Source organism: Panulirus ornatus, chromosome 7 (genome assembly GCF_036320965.1).
Source record: "Panulirus ornatus isolate Po-2019 chromosome 7, ASM3632096v1, whole genome shotgun sequence".
Lineage (NCBI taxonomy): Eukaryota > Metazoa > Arthropoda > Malacostraca > Decapoda > Palinuridae > Panulirus > Panulirus ornatus.
Window position 1 is genome coordinate 22,300,295 of NC_092230.1, and position 23,200 is coordinate 22,323,494.

General features: G+C 39.6%; 1 protein-coding gene across 14 annotated transcripts in view; it reads right to left on the reverse strand.

Annotated features, from left to right (window-relative positions):
• The window catches only part of Dus4 (Dihydrouridine synthase 4), a 333,705-nt gene that overhangs the window by 30,626 nt on the left and 279,879 nt on the right, over positions 1–23,200 (reverse strand). The window contains exon 1 of one of the 14 annotated variants that reach the window (XM_071663311.1): positions 14,815–14,954. The exons of 9 other annotated variants lie outside the window; for them this stretch is intronic. In XM_071663311.1, coding sequence (XP_071519412.1) covers positions 14,815–14,939 — 125 coding nt within the window. In that variant the 5' untranslated portion in view covers positions 14,940–14,954. Of the gene's footprint in view, positions 1–194; positions 789–6,822; positions 6,953–6,991; positions 7,363–9,647; positions 9,784–14,814; positions 14,955–23,200 lie in introns of those variants that run through there. 4 more of the 14 variants (XM_071663321.1, XM_071663312.1, XM_071663325.1 and 1 more) reach the window with 4 other exon arrangements.

Consider the following 23,200-nt stretch of genomic DNA (forward strand, 5'->3'; position numbering starts at 1 on the left):
AGGCCACATGAAGAGGTCAGGAGAAACCAAGGAGAGGTTTTTGGGGCTAGGCAGTGGATAAGATCTGGTTTCAGAGCATTTTATGACAGCGAGATTGGAAGTAAACTGATGACATCATTCTTTGTCTGCTTCTGGAGCTACCTTTCTAGGAAGGAAATCACAATCTAGTTTGAAAAATATATATTTACAAGTACCTTCATTTATCTATAACTGTCTCAGGACCCCTTTCTTAAAAGGGCTCTGGATTTGCCTCAAGAGCATTGTCGTTGCACTGATTGTAGATTCTCATAAATGCTGAATGGGAGTGAGAGGGCTTCTCCAAGTCCAATGTGCCTGATCCCTTGCCTAAATGGCCTCAAAACATGAACAGTTGAGCCACAGATTGAAAGATGAGTTCGTCTTGGAACAAGAGGAGTTAAATGTTTCTATGCCTACAACAATAATTTCTGTTATGCATTTGGCAGAGACAAAAGCATCACCACACAAGACACAATAATCTACCCAGGGAATGTCAGACAAAAAATTTTCTCAGTTATTCCATTCAAGTTTGTTGAGGTGACAATATTTATGTTTAGAAGAGGCAGTTGGAGGGTGGGTTCAGATGAACTAATTGAGGTGAGGCTATGTAGCTACAGCATAAAGGATTAGAGGTGAAAAACAAATTCAGAATATTACGAAAGTGGTCACAGTGATCAGGAAAGCAGGTGGGGTGGGGTGGGGTGATAAGCTGCTATAGATCACTGAGAATGGAGAATGTGAGGGCTTAAATCCCACCCCCATCCTAATGGGAGGAGTTCAACCATTCACTTCAGTGAAAGTTGAAATCTCCTTGCTGGTGAGAGGATGTGCCTTATGGCAGAAGTTTAATCAGTCAAAAATTTTCATAAAATTTGTAGAATTAGGAGAGCAGTAGGTAAAACAAAGCAAAAAACGTAGTAGCTGGGAGAGAAACCTAGAGCCAGATGACAGAGTATGTCTCATAAACCTGAAGGCATGCCACAGGTGTGCTGAAGCTGAAATAAGCAGAGACACTTCCTTTGAACTTGAATCATGATTAGAGACTATCGTCGGATATGAGAAGGGGGCTAGCATGAGCATCATGAGACAATTGGGTCTCTGATATTAGGACAGATACTAAACAGATGGTGTTCAACAGAAGATATGATAGTAAAAAGAAAATCAAATGTTAGATGTATCATGTTTTGTTGAGCTACAAAGGTGTTTTACCTTTTTTTTTTTTTTATACTTTGTCGCTGTCTCCCGCGTTTGCGAGGTAGCGCAAGGAAACAGACGAAAGAAATGGCCCAACCCCCCCCCAAACACATGTACATACACACGTCCACACACGCAAATATACATACCTACACAGCTTTCCATGGTTTACCCCGGACGCTTCACATGCCCTGGTTCAATCCACTGACAGCACGTCAACCCCTGTATACCACATCACTCCAATTCGCTCTATTTCTTGCCCTCCTTTCACCCTCCTGCATGTTTTACCTACTTTTACATAATCTGATCTTATCTTCATAACCCTCCCCATATCACGTTACTTAAAGTCACAAGACAAAATCAATTAACTAATCACACTCCCATGGTCTTCCTACATTCACTACACAGTATATTGCCTTTAAACATCAAAGTCACTGATATTCAGAAGTCAATCGAGTTATTCATTATACCTGGATAAAATAAAATGCCATTCAAGATCTGTTGCTCATATGTATTTCCCACAGAGTACAATATTACTGAAAAAATATCAATCATATTCCAGCTATATTTCTGGCACTACTAAAGCAAAACCTTACCTAGCTTAGTATGGCGTTTCACTAAAAAGGGTCACATTTGTCAAGATGAGTTCAGTTACATGAAAAAACTCAGTTTCAGTTCGCTTAAACTAATTAAATGAACCAAACTGCATGTCATTTCGAACCATAACATAGAATTGGATTGGATTATAAAATTTAGGCTTATAGTCCAAACACTGGAGCATCTAAGGCTATTCAGCACTCTTAATGCGGTTTAAAATACAATATCTTAGATATTCATTTTAACTCTAACAAAAGACCAATTCCAGTTTTCAAAGACCAAGAAGGGAAGAACAAAAAGTAAAGGAGAGAAAATAGCCTACATGCATTCATCTGAGAGCTCAAATTTGACCTTTGCAGCATGGTTAAACCTATCAGGGAAAGGAAAATCCCCACTGCCATAGCTCAAGCCATCATCGCTACACACAAATCTGACCACTGCATTAAGGTCCATGTAGATTGGGGGACCATAATATTGAACTTATCCCTTTTGGATCAGCTTAATTCATGTAGAGATGCATAATCAGTTCCAGGTTCAGATATTTGTTTTGAAAGAAGAGTATTCAGTAGTACCAGACAGATTCCATGTACAATTAACTCCTGCATTTCAAGAAAGATTTCAGTACTTAGCAGTTGCATTAGAATTTTTTAGATAAAATTTCATAATTTCCAGTGCTGCTGTCATGCAACAATTAACAAGTTATATACCAAAGTTCTTGCACAGCTTAAGACTGCAGGTTAAACTATAAAAAGATTTACACTGCTTATGTTTAAGATAAATATCTTCTACCTTACTTCTACTTATCATCTGGTAACATCAGTTCTGTAAACTATAAAAAGGTTCACACTACTTATATTTGAAATAGATATTTTCTACCTTACATCTACTTATCATTTGGTAACTTATCAGTTTTGTAAAAGTATACAAAACACTTGGAAAATATCAAAAGAACCCATGAAGTCACTGAACCCCTTCTAATAGCAGAGATGTACAGTACAAATCACACAAAAGGGCTGCTTGGGAGGCGGTTGAGCAGCAGCAACATTAACACTGGGTGCTTGATCTGTTGTCTGTTTATTGACATTTGCTGGAAGATGTATGATATTCAATCCTGGGTGTGACTGGTATATTCTAACAGAACAATGAACATTAAGATAAATCTAAATCATGAAGGAGGTCAGTTGACATCTTTCATAGATTTTGTTTATCTTTCATAAGTATTTTCTATACTTCAACACTAATTAACATCTTCCTTGTTTATAATCCTCACCAATATTACCTTAGCATTAGTAATATCACAGAAAAAATAAGATGCTGAGAACCGCACTCCGCAACTTTAGTTGTACTCTCTTAAGACTACCCTACAGATGCAGAACAAAACCAGCTAGTTTCCAACACTAGTTTCAATGAGGATAAACTGATAAATTAACATTAAGTATTAAAAAAAATTCTTCCAGTTTGGTCCCACCAACTTATCCAGTGTAAAATCATATCAACTATCTTTTGGAACAGTTGCAGTCCATGTGCATAATGCCATATACTAATATCAGAAAAGCATGATTATGATAATCTAACCTTTACATTATTTATTTTCATTTTACTTTGTAGCTGTCTCCCGCGTTAGCGAGGTAGCGCAAGGAAACAGACGAAAGAATGGCCCAACCCACCCACATACACATGTATATACATACACGTCCACACACGCAAACACACATACCTATACATCTCAACGTATACATATATATATACACACAGACATGTACATATATACACATGTACATAATTCATATTGTCTGCCTTTATTCATTCCCATCGCCACCTCGCCACACATGAAATAACAACCCCCTCCCCCTCATGTGTGCGAGGTAGCGCTAGGAAAAGACAACAAAGGCCCCATTCGTTCACACTCAGTCTCTAGCTGTCATGTAATAATGCACCGAAACCACAGCTCCCTTTCCACATCCGGGCCCCACACAACTTTCCATGGTTTACCCCAGACACTTCACATGCCCTGGTTCAATTCATTGACAGCACGTCGACCCCTGTATGCCACATCGTTCCAATTCACTCTATTCCTTGCACGCCTTTCACCCTCCTGCATGTTCAGGCCCCGATCACTCAAAATCTTTTTCACTCCATCTTCCACCTCCAATTTGGTCTCCCACTTCTCCTCATTCCCTCCACCTCTGACACATATATCCTCTTGGTCAATCTTTCCTCATTCATTCTCTCCATGTGACCAAACCATTTCAAAACAGCCTCTTCTGCTCTCTCAACCACACTCTTTTTATTACCACACATCTCTCTTACCCTATTACTACTTACTCAATCAAACCACCTCACACCACATACTGTCCTCAAACATCTCATTTCCAGCACATCCACCCTCCTGCACACAACTCCATCCATAGCCCACGCCTCACAACCATACAACATTGTTGGAACCACTATTCCTTCAAACATACCCATTTTTGCTTTCGGAGATAATGTTCTCGACTTCCATACATTCTTCAAGGCTCCCAGAATTTTTGCCCCCTCCCCCACCCTATGATTCACTTCCGCTTCCATGGTTCCATCCGCTGCCAAATCCACTCCCAGATATCTAAAACACTTTACTTCCTCCAGTTTTTCTCCATTCAAACTTACCTCCCAATTGACTTGCCCCTCAACCCTACTGTACCTAATAACCTTGCTCTTATTCACACTTACTCTCAACTTTCTTCTTCACACACTTTACCAAACTCAGTCACCAGCTTCTGCAGTTTCTCACAGGAATCAGCCACCAGCGCTGTATCATCAGCAAACAACTGACTCGCCTACCAAGCTCTCTCATCCACAACAGACTGCATATTTGCCCCTCTTTCCAAAACTCTTGCATTCACCTCCCTAACAACCCCATCCATAAACAAATTAAACAACCATGGAGACATCACACACCCCTGCCGCAAACCTACATTCACTGAGAACCAATCACTTTCCTCTCTTCCTACATGTACACTTGCCTTATATCCTCGATAAAAACTTTGCCTTTGTACAATGGCACTATGCAAGCATTCCGCCAATCCTCAGGCACCTCACCATGAGTCATACATACATTAAATAACCTTACCAACCAGTCAACAACACAGTCACCCTCTTTTTTTTATAAATTCCACAGCAATACTATCCAAACCCACTGCCTCGTTGGCTTTCATCTTCCGCAAAACTTTTACTACCTCTTCTCTGTTTACCAAATCATTTTCCCTAACCCTCTCACTTTGCACACCACCTCAACCAAAACACCCTATATCTGTCACTCTATCATCAAACACATTCAACAAAACTTCAAAATACTCACTCCACCTCCTCACATCACCACTACTTGTTATCACCTCCCCATTTGCGCCCTTCACTGAAGTTCCCATTTGTTCCCTTGTCTTACGCACTTTATTTACCTCCTTCCAAAACATCTTTTTATTCTCCCTAAAATTTAATGATACTCTCTAACCCCAACTCTCATTTGCCCTCTTTTTCACCTCTTGCACCTTTCTTTTGATCATAACCTCCTGCCTCTTTCTTTTATACATCTCCCACTCATTTGCATTATTTCCCTGCAAAAATTGTCCAAATACCTCTCTCTTCTCTTTCACTAATAATCTTACTTCTTCATCCCACCACTCACTACCCTTTCTAATCTGCCCACCTCCCACGCTTCTCATGCCACAAGCATCTTTTGCGAAAGCCATCACTGCTTCCCTAAATGCATCCCATTCCTCCCCCACTCCCCTTACCTCCTTTGTTCTCACCTTTTTCCATTCTGTACTCAGTCTCTCCTGGTACTTCCTCAGACAAGTCTCCTTCCCAAGCTCACTTACTCTCACCACTCTCTTCACCCCAACATTCTCTCTTCTTTTCTGAAAACCTCTACAAATCTTCACCTTTGCCTCCACAAGATAATGATCAGATATCCCTCCAGTTGCACCTCTCAGCACATAAAAGTTGGTGAATAACCTGTGTCAATAGAAGAACCTTTGAAAACCTCACCTAACTTACTTCAGCATAAAAATAATTGTCATATTTTTGACAATATTAGATAAAATGATATGGTTTCATTTACTTTTATATTTCAGAGTTATAGTTGATATATACAAATATCATTTACATCAGCTGCAACATGTCACATGGACAAACATGTGCTTTGCAGCCAATGGAATCTGTTTGTATTAAGAGCAATGTAAAAACCAAATTACACTGTTTGCTTTCCTGTTAACACAAAGAAATTACACTAGGTTCACTGCAGGTAACTAACCATGTGATGTGATGCAGCTGAAAAAGTAGCAGTGGTATATTTTGAGTGTAATATCAAAATTTCAGGGATATCAGTTGAGGTTTTCTTAAATTCTGTTTGTTTATAGAAATGTTTTTCATACTTTTACATCAAATACCCTGTAACATGTACCTGTAATGATAAAATGTCACATATCCTTAAAACAAAGAAAAAATTATGTAAATATTGGCAGCTATGAAACACTGTGAAGTGTTTCAGCTACTCTCACATCATCTAAACCCTAACTATTCCTAAATGGTAAAAACCTAGTCCAGCTCTGCATCATCATTAGCTTTCCATACTCTGAGTTTTCCCTGGTATATGTAACTATTATGACTCCCGTATTATATATGCCATCATTCAAAGCTCCAAATCAAGCTATACAGCTGTTACTGTATTCTTTAAAAACTACATTAGCACTGCAGAAGATATTCAACAATGCGGAGCTAAAGTTGAGTTTGATCTCCCCGAGTTTCATTATGAAACCCCTCTACACTCTCTTGCTTAATACTGTGAAAAAAAAAATCAATCATTCCCACCGTCTTACTACTCTACCAAGCATAAAATTACAACTATTCTAAGAGATAATCTACATTATACTGTCAGCACTAAACTAAAACTTTCCCTAAAATATGAATTTTCCATAAATTTGGCATAATCGTGTTGTGTTGAATTACTTAAGCAAGAGAGAGGTCCTCTTTTAATACCTATTTGTCCATTTCAGTCCTTAGTCACATTACAGTCGAGACCTCCACGTCTTCTACACATTTGCAAGTCAACTGCCTTAACTGATCAATAAATCTTTTGCATTGGTCAAAAGTGACTGAAGACCATACTGATGTAAGATCATAAAACTCGCATTACCATTTCACTTACTTGGAATATCTAACCATAGGAGCACACACTGTCACTAGCCCTTTGCGTTCAAACAGTTCTAATGGTTTCATGTATTGCCTAGTAGATTCCAATTCACCCATGGTTATTAGTGCCAAATATTTGGATATATCCTTGAAAAAATGAATGTATCCAAACGTGAGCGTACATACACAAGAGAGTACATCGGTACTGGTAATTCATAAAAACACTTTTCTCGACAACTATTGAATTTCTGTATCCATTATTTACGGTTACACTTTTTCATTTATTTCTTACATATATATATAATCAAATGCACCACTTTTTTCAAAAATATATAGGACTGTATTCCTTAGAGAAACGCAAACAACATTCATATGACTTGAATCCGGAGTTCAGCGTCTGCAGGGCCAACACTGGCTTGTGAATATGACACATGTTTCTTTTTATATCTTAACTAAATATCTTTAAGTGTTATATAAATCATGTATGGCCTCGAACAATACATTGGATTAAACAGACGATAATGTTTGTATCATGGAACTTATAATTCAACTATGCTAAAGATGTTTCCCCTAAGTTGAATTCATTGCACATTCAAAGACATGAGTCTGATCTACTTTCTCTATTCACACAACTAGGATAAGTCGAAACCAAATATGTGTTAACCCAACCTGTGTGTGCCTCCATAATTACGTTCCCCATGATCCTCCGTCCTGCGACCTACTTACTTTACCGACCCGGGTTCGAGCCCCCTCCCTCACCATCCTCTATCAAATGACCTACAAAATATAGGACACACACACAAGTAGTATTCTTTTTACCCTAAACCTAGGGTAATATAAATATCTTTATTAACCCAGGACTACAGGTGGGGCCCGGGGCCATAACCCGAGCCCCCTCCTCAGTCCCCACTCCTAAATCTTGGAATCCATGCAGCTCAAGGCTGCGCTACACTCACTAGCAGGGACAGGATGGGCTCATTTGATGTGAGTTTTGACAAATCTGTAATTTGTTTCGTTAATTTGCAAAGATACAGCCTCGCTCAATGATGACTTTTCACTCGCGGTGTAACCTCAAGCAGTCCGGGTCCGGAAACACACACACACACACACACACACACACACACACACACACACATATATATATATATATATATATATATATATATATATATATATATATATATATATATATATATATATATATATTTCTTTTTTTCTTTTAAACTATTCGCCATTTCCCGCATTAGCGAGGTAGCTTTAAGAACAGAGGACTGGGCCTTTTTTGGAATATCCTCACCTGGCCCCCTCTGTTCCTTCTTTTGGAAAATTAAAAAAAAAAAAACGAGAGGGGAGGATTTCCAGCCCCCGCTCCCTCCCCTTTTAGTCGCCTACTACGACACGCAGGGAATACGTGGGAAGTATTCTTAATCCCCTATCCCCAGGGATAATATATATATATATATATATATATATATATATATATATATATATATATATATATATATATCATCCCAAAGGTGCGCTACTTCAAGCAGCAGGAAACCGTAAACTCCTTTAGAGAGAGTACTTTGACGACACTTGTGTACTTCCTATGATACAGCCCCTCCAAAGTGACTTTCCAAAGTGTGAATTCCGGAATTCTCAAAGACAAAATATCGGAAGAATAATGGCCAACAAGTTCGTTGCGAGGCGGCGGGAAAATTCCAATAGTTAGGAGTCTGGAAATGCAATAACAATTGCGTTTACTAAGAAACGTAAGGTAAAAGCATTCTGAAATAAAAATTAGAGACAAGATTCAAATCACTTAGGGTGTTGCAAAGAATAATTGTTTCTATTAACCAAAAGGATGAATTTACATTTGAAACATTCTGTTCATGGGCCTTTGAACACATTAAAGTTCATTCAGTAATTGGATCGGTGTACTAATTACTCATTCCATAGAGTGAATCAAGCATGTCTTGGAAACATAAAGCATTAGATATAAAAATTTGGATTTAATCATTTGTATGTTCCATACTGGTTTCCTGCGGACCATTCTGAAGTGAGGCATCATTATTCACGATCTGTATAATGCAGTCAATACATAAGGAAGTAAGTTACCTTCCCAAAGTGCGCACTGCTCGCGGTATATATATATATATATATATATATATATATATATATATATATATATATATATATATATATATATATATATCGACCCAGCTTGAGATGCATGTATGTCTGTCGTACATGTATTGCGTATGTATACTGAGGCCCACGTGCCAAGATAATGGACGTCCGTGGCGCAGAGATAATGTTAATGACTGTGGCTAGAATGGCATGATAAAGATGAGCTGAGGAGAGAGTGCTCAGATAATGAACAACTGGCATTCAAGTAACAAGAAAATAAGTAACAAGAAAATGGAAGATAAGGATTAGACTTCAAATGCAAAGATGATAAAGGGGGTAGAATAAAGAAAGGAAGAAAGATAATTACCGGGATGTCTCACGTACAAAATATCGGAAGAATCAATGGCAGGGACAACAAAGCTCCCGTGCAGAGAGCGCGGGAAAATTACAAATACGTTAGGAGTCGTAACATGCCCATAACACTTGCGTTCAACCTAAGAAATCTCCCCAAATAAAACATTCTCAACAACCAAAATTAGACAGACTTCAAATCAACTTACGGTGTTGCAAAGAAATATTTTTTTTCTATTCCAAAGTGATGATTTACATTTTCAATCCATCCTAGATTCCACTGGGCCTTTGAACACACTTAAAGTTCTTCAGTAATGATCGGTTACTATATTTCATCATTCCCTAGAATAGAAATAAAGCATTTCTATGACAAATAATATGCATTAATATAAAAAAATGGATTTAATCTTTGTTTTCAATACAGTTTCCTACGTGACATTACTGATTAGTTGAGGCTCATTTTCACGGATCTGTAAATGCCAGTCAAACCCACAAAGGGAACGTAACGTCTACCTTCCCAAAGCTGACTGCAGCGCAAACCATGCCTCACAACACACGTGGGCCACAGCTGCGACAGGCCTCGTCTATCCGTATGTTACCAAGATACTGGCGAAGGAAGGCAGAACCTAGTTTATATGATAATCTATTATTAACCTGTCTTACCGTTCAGGTAAGACACATGGAAAATAAACGAGAATTTGTAGCGAGTTTGGTGGCTAAGGCTATCCAGGATTTTCGAGATTTACGCAGAAACTGGATTCATTACATTAATTCATCGCACTCGCTCTCGAAAACGTCCACTTCTAATGAAACGGCAACTAGTTGTAGAATAAATCTTAGAAACCAGAGTGCATTTATTTCTTGTAATACATTGCTGAGCAACATCAGCGTCTTAAGTTTCCTATGGGTACAGTAGCAGAGGCAGGACACGCCGGTGTTTATAGTTCCTGGAAGATGTGTGTGTGTGTGTGTGTGTGTACACGCGGCTGGAAGGGTGAGCTGGCCGGCAGGCCAACGTTTGTGAGTCAGGGAGTTTCCCAGAAGCGGCGGGCGGGTGAGTAGGCGCCGCGCGCCTCGTGACGTGCCGCTGACTCACCAACGTCCGCTGCCACAGCCACCGCCGCCGCCGCCGCATCCTCCTCCTCCTCCTTCGATACCTCTTCCTCCACATTCTCATTTTCTTACCACACTTTATACCTTCTTTTTCTTCATTTACTCCCTCCCCCTCTTCTCGTCCCCTTTCACCTCAACTCTTTCCTTCGCATGTATAATTTTTCAATGTATTATTCAGCGACATGTGTTTACCGATTACATGTGGATTATCAGTGCTTTCTGAAATGTAACATGAGGCCCGAAAGTGAACCATTTGTTGTATGTTATTCCCTGAAATAATAACAACACAACAAACGAATATTAATTTCTTATAGAATCAATAAAGTTATGAAGAACATTCGACGTCTAGTTTACATTCAATTGCAATGTTTCTTTTACATGGCTGAACAAATATATATATATATATATATATATATATATATATATATATATATATATTTCCTTGCGCTACCTCGCAAACGCGGGAGACAGCGACAAAAAAAAAAAAATATATATATATATATATATATATATATATATATATATATATATATATATATATATATATATATATATATATATAATAAAGTTCTCGACATTTGTAGTTACCCTTGCGGCATTTTCAGATGCTGCCAACATACAGACTATTTACTGATCACCAATATGTAAAAATAACCCCTAATCTGAACTTGCGTCATATATGAAAAAAATTATCTACTGACAGTAGATTATTACTAGACATACTATCACTAATAAAACATTTTTTTTACCGTAAACATGAATACTCTCTCTCTCTCTCTCTCTCTCTCTCTCTCTCTCTCTCTCTCTCTCTCTCTCTCTCTCTCTCTCTCTATCTATCTATCTATCTATATATATATATATATATATATATATATAGATATATATATATATATATATATATAGGTGAGAACAATGGAAGTAAGGGGAGTGGGGGAGGAATGGGATGTATTTAGGGAATCAGTGATGGATTGCGCAAAAGATGCTTGTGGCATGAGAAGAGTGGGAGGTGGGCTGTTTAGAAAGGGTAGTGAGTGGTGGGATGAAGAAGTAAGAGTATTAGTGAAAGAGAAGAGAGAGGCATTTGGACGATTTTTGCAGGGAAAAAATGCAATTGAGTGGGAGAAGTATAAAAGAAAGAGACAGGAGGTCAAGAGAAAGGTGCAAGAGGTGAAAAAAAGGGCAAATGAGAGTTGGGGTGAGAGACTATCAGTAAATTTTAGGGAAAATAAAAAGATGTTCTGGAAGGAGGTAAATAGGGTGCGTAAGACAAGGGAGCAAATGGGAACTTCAGTGAAGGGCGTAAATGGGGAGGTGATAACAAGTAGCGGTGATGTGAGAAGGAGATGGAATGAGTATTTTGAAGGTTTGTTGAATGTGTCTGATGACAGAGTGGCAGATATAGGGTGTTTTGGTCGAGGTGGTGTGCAAAGTGAGAGGGTTAGGGAAAATGATTTGGTAAACAGAGAAGAGGTAGTAAAAGCTTTGCGGAAGATGAAAGCCGGCAAGGCAGCAGGTTTGGATGGTATTGCAGTGGAATTTATTAAGAAAGGGGGTGACTGTATTGTTGACTGGTTGGTAAGGTTATTTAATGTATGTATGACTCATGGTGAGGTGCCTGAGGATTGGCGGAATGCGTGCATAGTGCCATTGTACAAAGGCAAAGGGGATAAGAGTGAGTGCTCAAATTACAGAGGTATAAGTTTGTTGAGTATTCCTGGTAAATTATATGGGAGGGTATTGATTGAGAGGGTGAAGGCATGTACAGAGCATCAGATTGGGGAAGAGCAGTGCGGTTTTAGAAGTGGTAGAGGATGTGTGGATCAGGTGTTTGCTTTGAAGAATGTATGTGAGAAATACTTAGAAAAGCAAATGGATTTGTATGTAGCATTTATGGATCTGGAGAAGGCATATGATAGAGTTGATAGAGATGCTCTGTGGAAGGTATTAAGAATATATGGTGTGGGAGGCAAGTTGTTAGAAGCAGTGAAAAGTTTTTATCGAGGATGTAAGGCATGTGTACGTGTAGGAAGAGAGGAAAGTGATTGGTTCTCAGTGAATGTAGGTTTGCGGCAGGGGTGTGTGATGTCTCCATGGTTGTTTAATTTGTTTATGGATGGGGTTGTAAGGGAGGTAAATGCAAGAGTCCTGGAAAGAGGGGCAAGTATGAAGTCTGTTGGGGATGAGAGAGCTTGGGAAGTGAGTCAGTTGTTGTTCGCTGATGATACAGCGCTGGTGGCTGATTCATGTGAGAAACTGCAGAAGCTGGTGACTGAGTTTGGTAAAGTGTGTGGAAGAAGAAAGTTGAGAGTAAATGTGAATAAGAGCAAGGTTATTAGGTACAGTAGGGGTGAGGGTCAAGTCAATTGGGAGGTGAGTTTGAATGGAGAAAAACTGGAGGAAGTGAAGTGTTTTAGATATCTGGGAGTGGATCTGTCAGCGGATGGAACCATGGAAGCGGAAGTGGATCATAGGGTGGGGGAGGGGGCGAAAATTTTGGGAGCCTTGAAAAATGTGTGGAAGTCGAGAACACTATCTCGGAAAGCAAAAATGGGTATGTTTGAGGGAATAGTGGTTCCAACAATGTTGTATGGTTGCGAGGCGTGGGCTATGGATAGAGATGTGCGCAGGAGGATGGATGTGCTGGAAATGAGATGTTTGAGGACAATGTGTGGTGTGAGGTGGTTTGATCGAGTAAGTAACGTAAGGGTAAGAGAGATGTGTGGAAATAAAAAGAGCGTGGTTGAGAGAGCAGAAGAGGGTGTTTTGAAATGGTTTGGGCACATGGAGAGAATGAGTGAGGAGAGATTGACCAAGAGGATATATGTGTCGGAGGTGGTGGGAACGAGGAGAAGAGGGAGACCAAATTGGAGGTGGAAAGATGGAGTGAAAAAGATTTTGTGTGATCGGGGCCTGAACATGCAGGAGGGTGAAAGGAGGGCAAGAAATAGAGTGAATTGGAGTCATGTGGTATACAGGGGCTGACGTGCTGTCAGTGGATTGAAGCAAGGCATGTGAAGCGTCTGGGGTAAACCATGGAAAGCTGTGTAGGTATGTATATTTGCGTGTGTGGACGTGTGTATGTACATGTGTATGGGGGGGGGGGTTGGGCCATTTCTTTCGTCTGTTTCCTTGCGCTACCTCGCAAACGCGGGAGACAGCGACAAAGTATAAAAAAAAAAAAAAAAAAAAAATATATATATATATATATATACATATATATATATATATATATATATATATATATATATATATATATATATATATATATATATATATATATATATATATATTGCCAGACTGCCTGCAAGTGGATGCTCCACAAATGAAAAGTCGCCTTCGGCGAAGCTCCATCCTCGTCAATAGCCTCTCCACCTGAGGGGAGTCACCATTTCCCTGCTCCTGAGTGGAGCGCAGCCACTTAAAAGCGATCTAGGAACAATAATAATTATAACAATAATAATGATAATAATAATATGCACACGATACGTGGCTTCCAGAAATGTATTGGAAAGTGAAATTCTAGAGATAAAGCGAGACCGAAGAGCTTATTAAAAAAAAAAAAAAATGTTACATTTGGAGAAGTAACGAATCATCAAGTTTCATGGAGGTGTTGAACCCCAGAGAGGGATCCGTGCATCTTGAGCGACCACACAGACCTTAAACACTGACTGAAAGGTTAAGTGGTGAGTCACTCCGGAAGGCTACAGGTTCTGTCTCTATTTCTTCAGACTGTCTGCACACGACATCTGATCTCTGTATTGCTCACTGTTACTCTTTACATAAATAACTTTCTCGTGTCAGTCTTTGTGGTTTTATACGGTTTATGATAACGGTCTCTTATTTGCCATTATCATAAGGTTTGAGAAAAGAAGTTATTAAGCAGTAGGATTTACGATCTTTTTTCCCTCTAATCTATATATATCACAGAGTAGAATATTGTTACCTTATCACATAATCCTTCATAATTAAAATCTCCACTTGTAAGATGTACGATGATTGAATGACGATGTTAAAAGGTCATTTAAGTAAACCTCATTTTTCTCTGCCAGAGAGCAAGCTGATAAGATAAAAGTGAATGACTTTAGCATGACAGCCTCTGGTTGACGTCCATATATTTCATATTACTCCGTAAAATCACACCACATGACATAGAAAAAAAAATAATATGTCAATGCGCACGATAACTTCTTAAAACATCGCTAATGATTATAACTCGAGAAGAATCAATTTCTTTTAGTCTACACAGCGTACGTGTACTCCCACCTTACGAGCCCCACTACACTGCAATTATACACGGGCCGCCCTACTACACCACTAATGTCACCTCCTCCCGAGCACGCACACCAGAGAACGGAGGAGCTGTTGTTGACGGGACCCGGTCTTGCCATCTAACTGACTGCAAAAGGGATCTTGTTCCTTCTTTCACCTCTGCATTTTTTGGTTTTCTCCGTGGCAACCTACACATGGACTTTAATAACTGACATGAGTTATACTCAAAATAGTTTTTCATGATTCGGGGCAAGATTATAAAGCGATACATCTCCATATTATGAAAAATGAATTGACACTTCTTGTCAAATGTTAGCACATCGTACTAATGTATATAGCGTGCACATCCCGCCTTAGCTAGATAATGCTAGGAACAGACGAAAAATGGCCTCCAGTCTCTAGCTGTTATGATAACACCGACATCTGGTGCCATACCATCCACAGCCTAGCTTCATCTTGACTGTTTCATATGCCTTGCGCCAGCCCACAGACAGCACGACGCCCCATCCCCACCCACTTCATACACCACATCACCCGCAATCTATTCTATCCAATGCATGTCTCTCGTACTTCCTCGACTCCATCCTTCCATCTCCATGATCCTCCCTTACCCTGTAAGTTCCCTCCGTTTTGAAAAACATCCCCCAGCCCGTCTTTCTTCGCTCATCTTTTCCACATGAGAGAACCATTTCATCATACCTTGGTTGTTCTCTCTCACTCACACTGAGCTTACTGCTACAACCTCTCTCTCTCTCTCTCTCTCTCTCTCTCTCTCTCTCTGTGTGTGTGTGTGTGGCAAAATCCGTCTTACACTGCATAAACACTTCATTTTCAAGCATCTCACCTCTTCCTTTTCTTTTGCGTTCAGGGCCCACGACACAGATTCACACAACACTATACCTCACACATGCAGACACCATTTTCATTTCTGATGAATAATTTTGTCTTTTATGTGATGACACAACATACTTTAAACTCTGTAAAAAAAACTCCTATAAGCAGTTATTTATCACTTCAATAAAGAACTGAAGTTGTTGTTGAGCGAATGATTCTCTTATCAAAAGATTTTCATCAGTCCCCATCATCGCCATATATGTATGGACTTAGCAAAACACATAAGCGAAAATTTCAGAGGGTTCCATCATATATAAGTTGTCAAAATGGTTAGTTTCTTTATCATGCCCATTAGTGGGTAGATGTTAAATTCTAATATCATGAACAAGATACTTTTAGTTAAGCTTAATGATATCCATGTTGATTTTGATTACAAACTGGTAAGTTTTGATGTATCATCCTTGTTCACAAAAGTTCCAGCTGATGACCACTGAGAATATTTGGTTGATGTCTTGGATAATATTGATTTACTTGTTTCAAATTGTGTTTACTGAATCGATAAGATTGTCTATAAAGACTGTTTTTTAATTTCAGTGGAGAATATTATGCTAAGAAATTTGGTATGGCGTTGGGTAACCTTCTTTCACCAGTATTAAGAAATCTTTACATGGAATTCTTTGGAAAAAAAAATGACTAAGGGATATACTACCCTCTAAGACAATTTGGTTTAGGCATGTAGACCAACAAACGAAAACTTACACACATTTCTCCCTTTACTTAATCAAGTACCTCAATTTACTGTGGAAGTGAAGAATAATTATATGTTACCATTTTTAGATCACATGATCCATAGGGACAGAGACATGTTTAAGTTCAGCATATACAGAAAACCCACTAATGTTTGTTCATATATTCATTATTACTGAACCCATTATGACAGAGTTAAATTATTATCATCATTCCAGTCTATGTTCCTTAGGGCATTACGTATTAGCAGTCAGAATTTATTGCGGAATTTATTGACGATGAGTTTGAGAAGATATATTTGACTGAATCCAAGTCAAATTATCCGAGATCTTTTATTGATAAATCCCTTAAGTGGGCAAATATATAATTTTCTGGAGTTAAACCTAAACCTCCACTTGATACAAAGAATCTTCTAGCTCTCTCTTTTAGTAATAATTTTACATTACTTGCCAGGTTGCTTAAATCCTTTAATGTAAATGTAACCTTCAGCAGTAACAGTACTATAAAGAATGTCTTAATCAAAAACTCACTAGAAAATTCTGCGGGCTGTGTTTACAAAAGTCCCCTGTAAAAACTGTAATATGTTCTATGTTGGGAAGACTGGGAAAGATCTTTATGTTAGACTTAAGCAACATCAACACAGTATAAGAACAGGACAAGAATCAAATGTTTTGTTTAATCACGTTGAAAATCATGACCACTGCACTGACGAGTGTAACGCTAATTCAATTATTAACTGTAGCTCCTTTACCGCAAGAAATATCACCGAATCTTCTATTATCAAATATAAAAAGAATTGCAACATTAGTATTAATGAAGGTCTATACAAACTTGATGGTTTTGTCGTGGGCAAAATTTGTAAACAGTTTCCTTTCCTGTCCACTTGATGAAATTCTATGAGGGGCATGATGCCAGATCCGAAAACACCAACACGAACACCATCATCTGGCAACACTTGTTTACCAATGGCGTCTTAGCTACTAAGTCGCTTCCTTGTATATCAACATATATAATATATGCAGCCCCACCACCCTTTTTATGGGGCTCCAGCAGTTTCGAGGCTGCACTGCATGCAGGAGCATAAAAGTGATGAACTCACATGCCCTGGTTCAATCCACTGACAGCACGTCGACCCCGGTATACTACATCGTTCCATTTCACTCTATTCCATTCATGCCCTTCACCCTCCTGTATGTTCAGGCTCCGATCGCTCAGAATCTTTTTCACTCCATCCTTCCACCTCCAATTTGGTCTCCCACTTCTCGTTCCCTCCACCTCTGACACATATATCCTCTTTGTCAATCTTTCCTCACTCATTCTCTCAATGTGACCAAACCATTTCAATACACCCTCTCAACCACACTCTTTTCATTACCACACATCTCTCTTACCCTTTCATTACTTACTCGATCTAACCACTTTACACCACATATTGTCCTCAAAACACTTCATTTCCAACGCATCCACCCTCCTCCGCACAACCTTATCAATAGTCCATGCTTCGCAACCATATAACATTGTTGGAACCACCATTTCTTCAAACATACCCATTTTTGCTCTCCGAGATAACGTTCTCGCCTTCCACACATTCTTCAACGCTCCCAGAACCTTCGCCCCCTCCCCCACCCCGTGACTCACTTCCGCTTCCATGGTTCAATCCGCTGCTAAATCCACTCCCAGATATCTAAAAACTTCACTTCCTCCAGTTTTTCTCCATTCAAACTTACCTCCCAATTAACTTGTCCCTCAACCCTAATGAACCTATGAATCTATTAATATATATATATATATATATATATATATATATATATATATATATATATATTTTTTTTTTTTTTTTTTTTTTTTTTTTCATACTATTTGCCATTTCCCGCGTTAGCGAGGTAGCATTAAGAACAGAGAACTGGGCCTTAGAGAGAATATCCTCACCTGACCCCCTTCTCTGTTCCTTCTTTTGGAAAATTAAAAAAAACAAGAAAGGGGAGGATTTCCAGCCACCCGCTCCCTCCCCTTTTAGTCGCCTTCTACGACACGCAGGGAATACGTGGGAAGTATTCTTTCTCCCCTATCCCCAGGGATAATATATATATATATATATATATATATATATATATATATATATATATATATATATATATATATATATATATATATCCCTGGGGATAGGGGAGAAAGAATACTTCCCATGTATTCCCTGTGTGTCGTAAAAGGCGACTAAAAGCGGAGGGAGCGGGGGGCTGGAAATCCTCCCCTCTCGTTTTCAATTTTTCAAAAGAAGGAACTGAGAAGGGGACCAAGTGAGGATATTCCCTTAAAGGCTCAGTCCCCTGTTCTTAACGCTACCTCGCTTACGCGGAAAATGACGAATAGTATGATATATATATATATATATATATATATATATATATATATATATATATATATATATATATATATATGTGTGTGTGTGTGTGTGTGTGTGTGTGTGTGTGTGTGTGTGTGTGTATGTGTGTGTGTGTGTGTTTTGGACTATCACATGTTTACCAAATGGCGTCCTAGCTTCGTCTCTTCGATGTATATCAACTGACTGTTATATTTCTCTCTTGTGTCTCCCCTGACCAAGAGGATATATGTGTAGGAGGTGGAGGGAACGAGGAGAAGTGGGAGACCAAATTGGAGGTGGAAAGATGGAGATTTTGAGTGATCGGGGCCTGAACATGCAGGAGGGTGAAAGGCGGGCAAGGAATAGAGTGAATTGGAACGATGTGGTATACCGGGGTCGACGTGCTGCCAATGGATTGAATCAGGGCATGTGAAGCGTCTGGGATAAACCATGGAAAGTTCTGTGGGGCCTGGATGTGGAAAGGGAGCTGTGGTTTCGGGCATTATTACATGACAGCTAGAGACTGAGTGTGAACGGATGGGGCCTTTGTTGGCTTTTCCTAGCGTTACCTCGCACTCATGAGGGGGGAGGGGGGTGTTATTCCATCTGTGGCGAGGTGGCGATGGGAATAAATAAAGGCAGACAGTATGAATTACGTACATGTGTATATATGTATATGTCTGTATGTGTATATATATGTGTACATTGAGATGTATAGGTATATATATTTGCGTGTGAGGACGTGTATGTATATACATGTGTATGGGGGTGGGTTGGGCCACTTCTTTCGTGTTTCCTTGCGCTACCTCGCAAACGCGGGAGACAGCGACAAAGCAAAATAAATAAATAAATAAATAAATGAATATATATATATATATATATATATATATATATATATATATATATATATATATATATATATATATGTGTGTGTGTGTGTGTGTGTGTGTGTGTGTGTGTGTGTGTGTGTGTGTGTGTGTAATTACAAGTCACTCAAAAATGTTTGATTAACATAAGGAGCAACATTTCAATACATTTCAGGAATCAGAAGCTAATTCACCATCGATGATCATTACTCATAATTTCCAAGAATAAGAAAATAAGGATAATTTAACAATCACCAAAAATCTCCTTCCTCAGAACCTGCTCACGAACCATAGTAGAGCCGAAGCGTGACGTAGAGCGCTGTTGCCATATGCTCGTGTCTCCTAACCATTGCCACGTCTCCAGTGACACGATACATGGCGCACCACAGCAGTCTTTATCCCTCTCTACAAAGAACTTGTTACAGCCAGATTTATCGTATGTTTCCCGGGATTAGGTGGATCACATGCCTTCACACTCACACACACATATATACAATAACCAACTTGTACCTTAAACAATCATATATGTTAAATGAAATACTAGAAACGGACATGCACATACAGGATGTGTGCTCATGCTGACTTGCGTAAACAATCGGTAGATATCTTTCAAATAATTGTCTATAATTGGTTTTAAAAAATCGAATAAGGTTCAAATGCTAAATCGTACAGCTAAACATCGTACGATATAACTGATAATTGTAATTCGTGCTGACAAGTGACCGGTACAAATTTCCAAGGTTTGTGTGTTACTGGGAGAGAGTGTAATGCATGTGGGGCCCCCATCTCTGGAACATTCTCTATTATCATACTAAAATTCATGTGGGATGTCTGCATTAAACATGTCCGCATTCATTTCTTTGCATTTTTTTTTTTAACAAGTTTCATTATTCATTCATATCCTCTGGTTGTTGTACCTCTACATCACTCACGAACTTCACTCTCCAAGTCACCACTCAGTTCTAAAAACAAAGGTTGTGATCTGGTCACCTTTCACTCATCTCTCCTCCAAAATAGGCAATTTTAAAACCTCTCGCTCTTCTCTATAATTCAGCTCTCTTAATTCTGATAACATCTTTATTTCCATCTTCAGCAACTTCTAAGTTTTTTCTTGCCTCTTCAGGTGCGTTTACCAAACTTGAGAAGCACAATCGACTTTTAGCTTTATTAAGGATGTGAACATCTTGCTAAGATTTCCTTGTCTATATATATGAAAGATAATACTTAACATGGACTCTAACGACAGCTTAGGGATAATGTTGACTCACACACAGAATCCTGACGCTTAATATTCTGCTAAGTAATAATCATGTCAAGGCCTTCCCATCTGTCCCGTCACCATTACCTTACATTCGCTCGGGATGAATTTCAACAACCATGTATCGTGCCAACTTTGGTGTCTGTCTGGGTCCCTTAGTAATGTGATGCAATCCCCTTCGCATTTCACTGCCCTCATGACCTTTGCATCATCTGCAAACACCTGCAGGTATGAGACCATACCTCCTGGCAAGTCATTGACATAGATAAAGAAGAGTAATGGTCCTAGAACAGAGCCCTGTAACACTCTGCTGGTCACTTCGAACCATTTCTATAATCCCAGGATCTCCCATCAAGGCTGCGCTACATTCAGTGGTAGGATACAGGAGAGATTCCCTTTGAGGCGAGAAGTTCACCGACAAAACTTTATTTCGCCAATCGACGATAGCACGTGTGTGTGTGTGTGTGTGTGTGTGTGTGTGTGTCCATTTGGTTACGCCGCAAGCGAAAAGTCTGGACGGAAAGGAGTACAGTCGTCAAGGACGTTCTCGATCTAAAGGCGTTCACAACTGCTCCTACGTGGAGTGCACCTTCAAAGCATAACAGACTAGGCATTTGCACGTGCGTGTTAGCGCGCCCTTGGGCAAATCTGCGGGTGTCTAAATGCTTGCGCAACAATCAGCAACCATATAATCACCTTTAGCTACAGTCTCACAGGGTAAATGTTAGGCTTATATTATTTAACGACCTTCACTGAGAGGGGGTTGTCGGACTTAATGGCCAATATCGATGGCAAATTTCATGACAACACACAACAAAGAACTAAGCTAAACAAAATGAGAGAAGAGCGTGCTATGCCACTAACCCCGTGACACCTGGCATAAAACAAGAGCATTTCCGTGTATCCTGACCGAACCTGTGCTATCATGTGACAAGGGGGAGGGGAGAGAGAGAGAGCCGGCCGGTGCAGCGGTGGGGGGTTGGAGGAGTGTGTCTGTGGGGCAGGGAAGGGGAGGGGGAACGCTCCTCCCACCTGCTACGTCTGCGGTACCCTCCGCCACCAGGCACTGAAGCCTGACAACTTTTGTGTGTGTCACCATCAGGGTGGATCCTTTCGGGGAAATGCTGCGATCTAGGCTCGGTGTGACCGAAATGAAAGAGAGAGAGAGAAAGAGAAGGAGTAGAGAACGAAGGCTTCTCAAGCTGAGCGGCGGTAACCGACGGAGGCCGCACCCAGGGGGGGTCTAGCAGGCATGAGGCGGATACATCCGGGTTGAGTAGCCATGTTCTAACCGCTTTGTTATGACCACAGACATACATTCACCTCCCGATATTCAAGAGGTAACAAACTTCTTGACTAATCCTGTCTATAATCAAGAAGAAACGAAATAAATATAGGTGTCAGAATGAAGCCAAACGAACATTTCTGAGATGAGCTGTGATTTACTGAATTGTTGAGGTGAACGAAAATTTGAGCAAGACTTCTAAGAAGGCCGGTAGCTCCGGAAATACCGCGCCCTACACACAAACTCCCCCAACATCTATATTACTTGTTTTTCTCGTCTCAGCCAGAGGAAATATCAATTGCACTAGAGAGTCAATACTGATCATATACATATTTTCTTTGCAGCTCAACGGTTGCTGTGGAATAAACCTTACATCCTAGTAGTATTGGTGTTGGACGAACGAATGATAGAACAAGGTAAACTGACAAGTCAGGTGGTGGATGTATTTCATCACGTGATGTCCCCTGCCCCCTTGCAGAACTTCCAGGTCAGGTGATACAACTTCCAGGTCAGGAGATAGAAGCATTGCATCATGTGACGTCCACTGCCTTACCTCTCCCCCACCACCACCACCCCAACCACCTGCACCTCCGCCTGATTTACTTTTGAATCGCTCGATGATTTACCAGAGAGAATCACAGATGTTTAATTTACGATTATAACTCCGGATATTCTATACATCTTAATCAGTTCATGCGCCAACAACGTCATGAATGCTTCTATTATTCAATTATAAACTAATGCGTGTCAGTTGTGTTTCTTCCCCATTCATCCACGTCTCCATTACCAAAGAAACACTTTTTTCACATCTCATTTGCTTCTCGTACATTTTCTGACCATGACCTCTCATTGATCTTTCTACAAAGCGATGTACTTTTCTTTTAAGTAATATAGCCCAGTCTCTCAACATCTCGTTCATGAAAAAAAAATGACAATAATCAACGCTTTCCTCATTCACTCCCTTCAACGAATGTGTTCCAATTGCCCATTCCTGTATTACTACACAGTAGAAGTATTCGTTCACATCT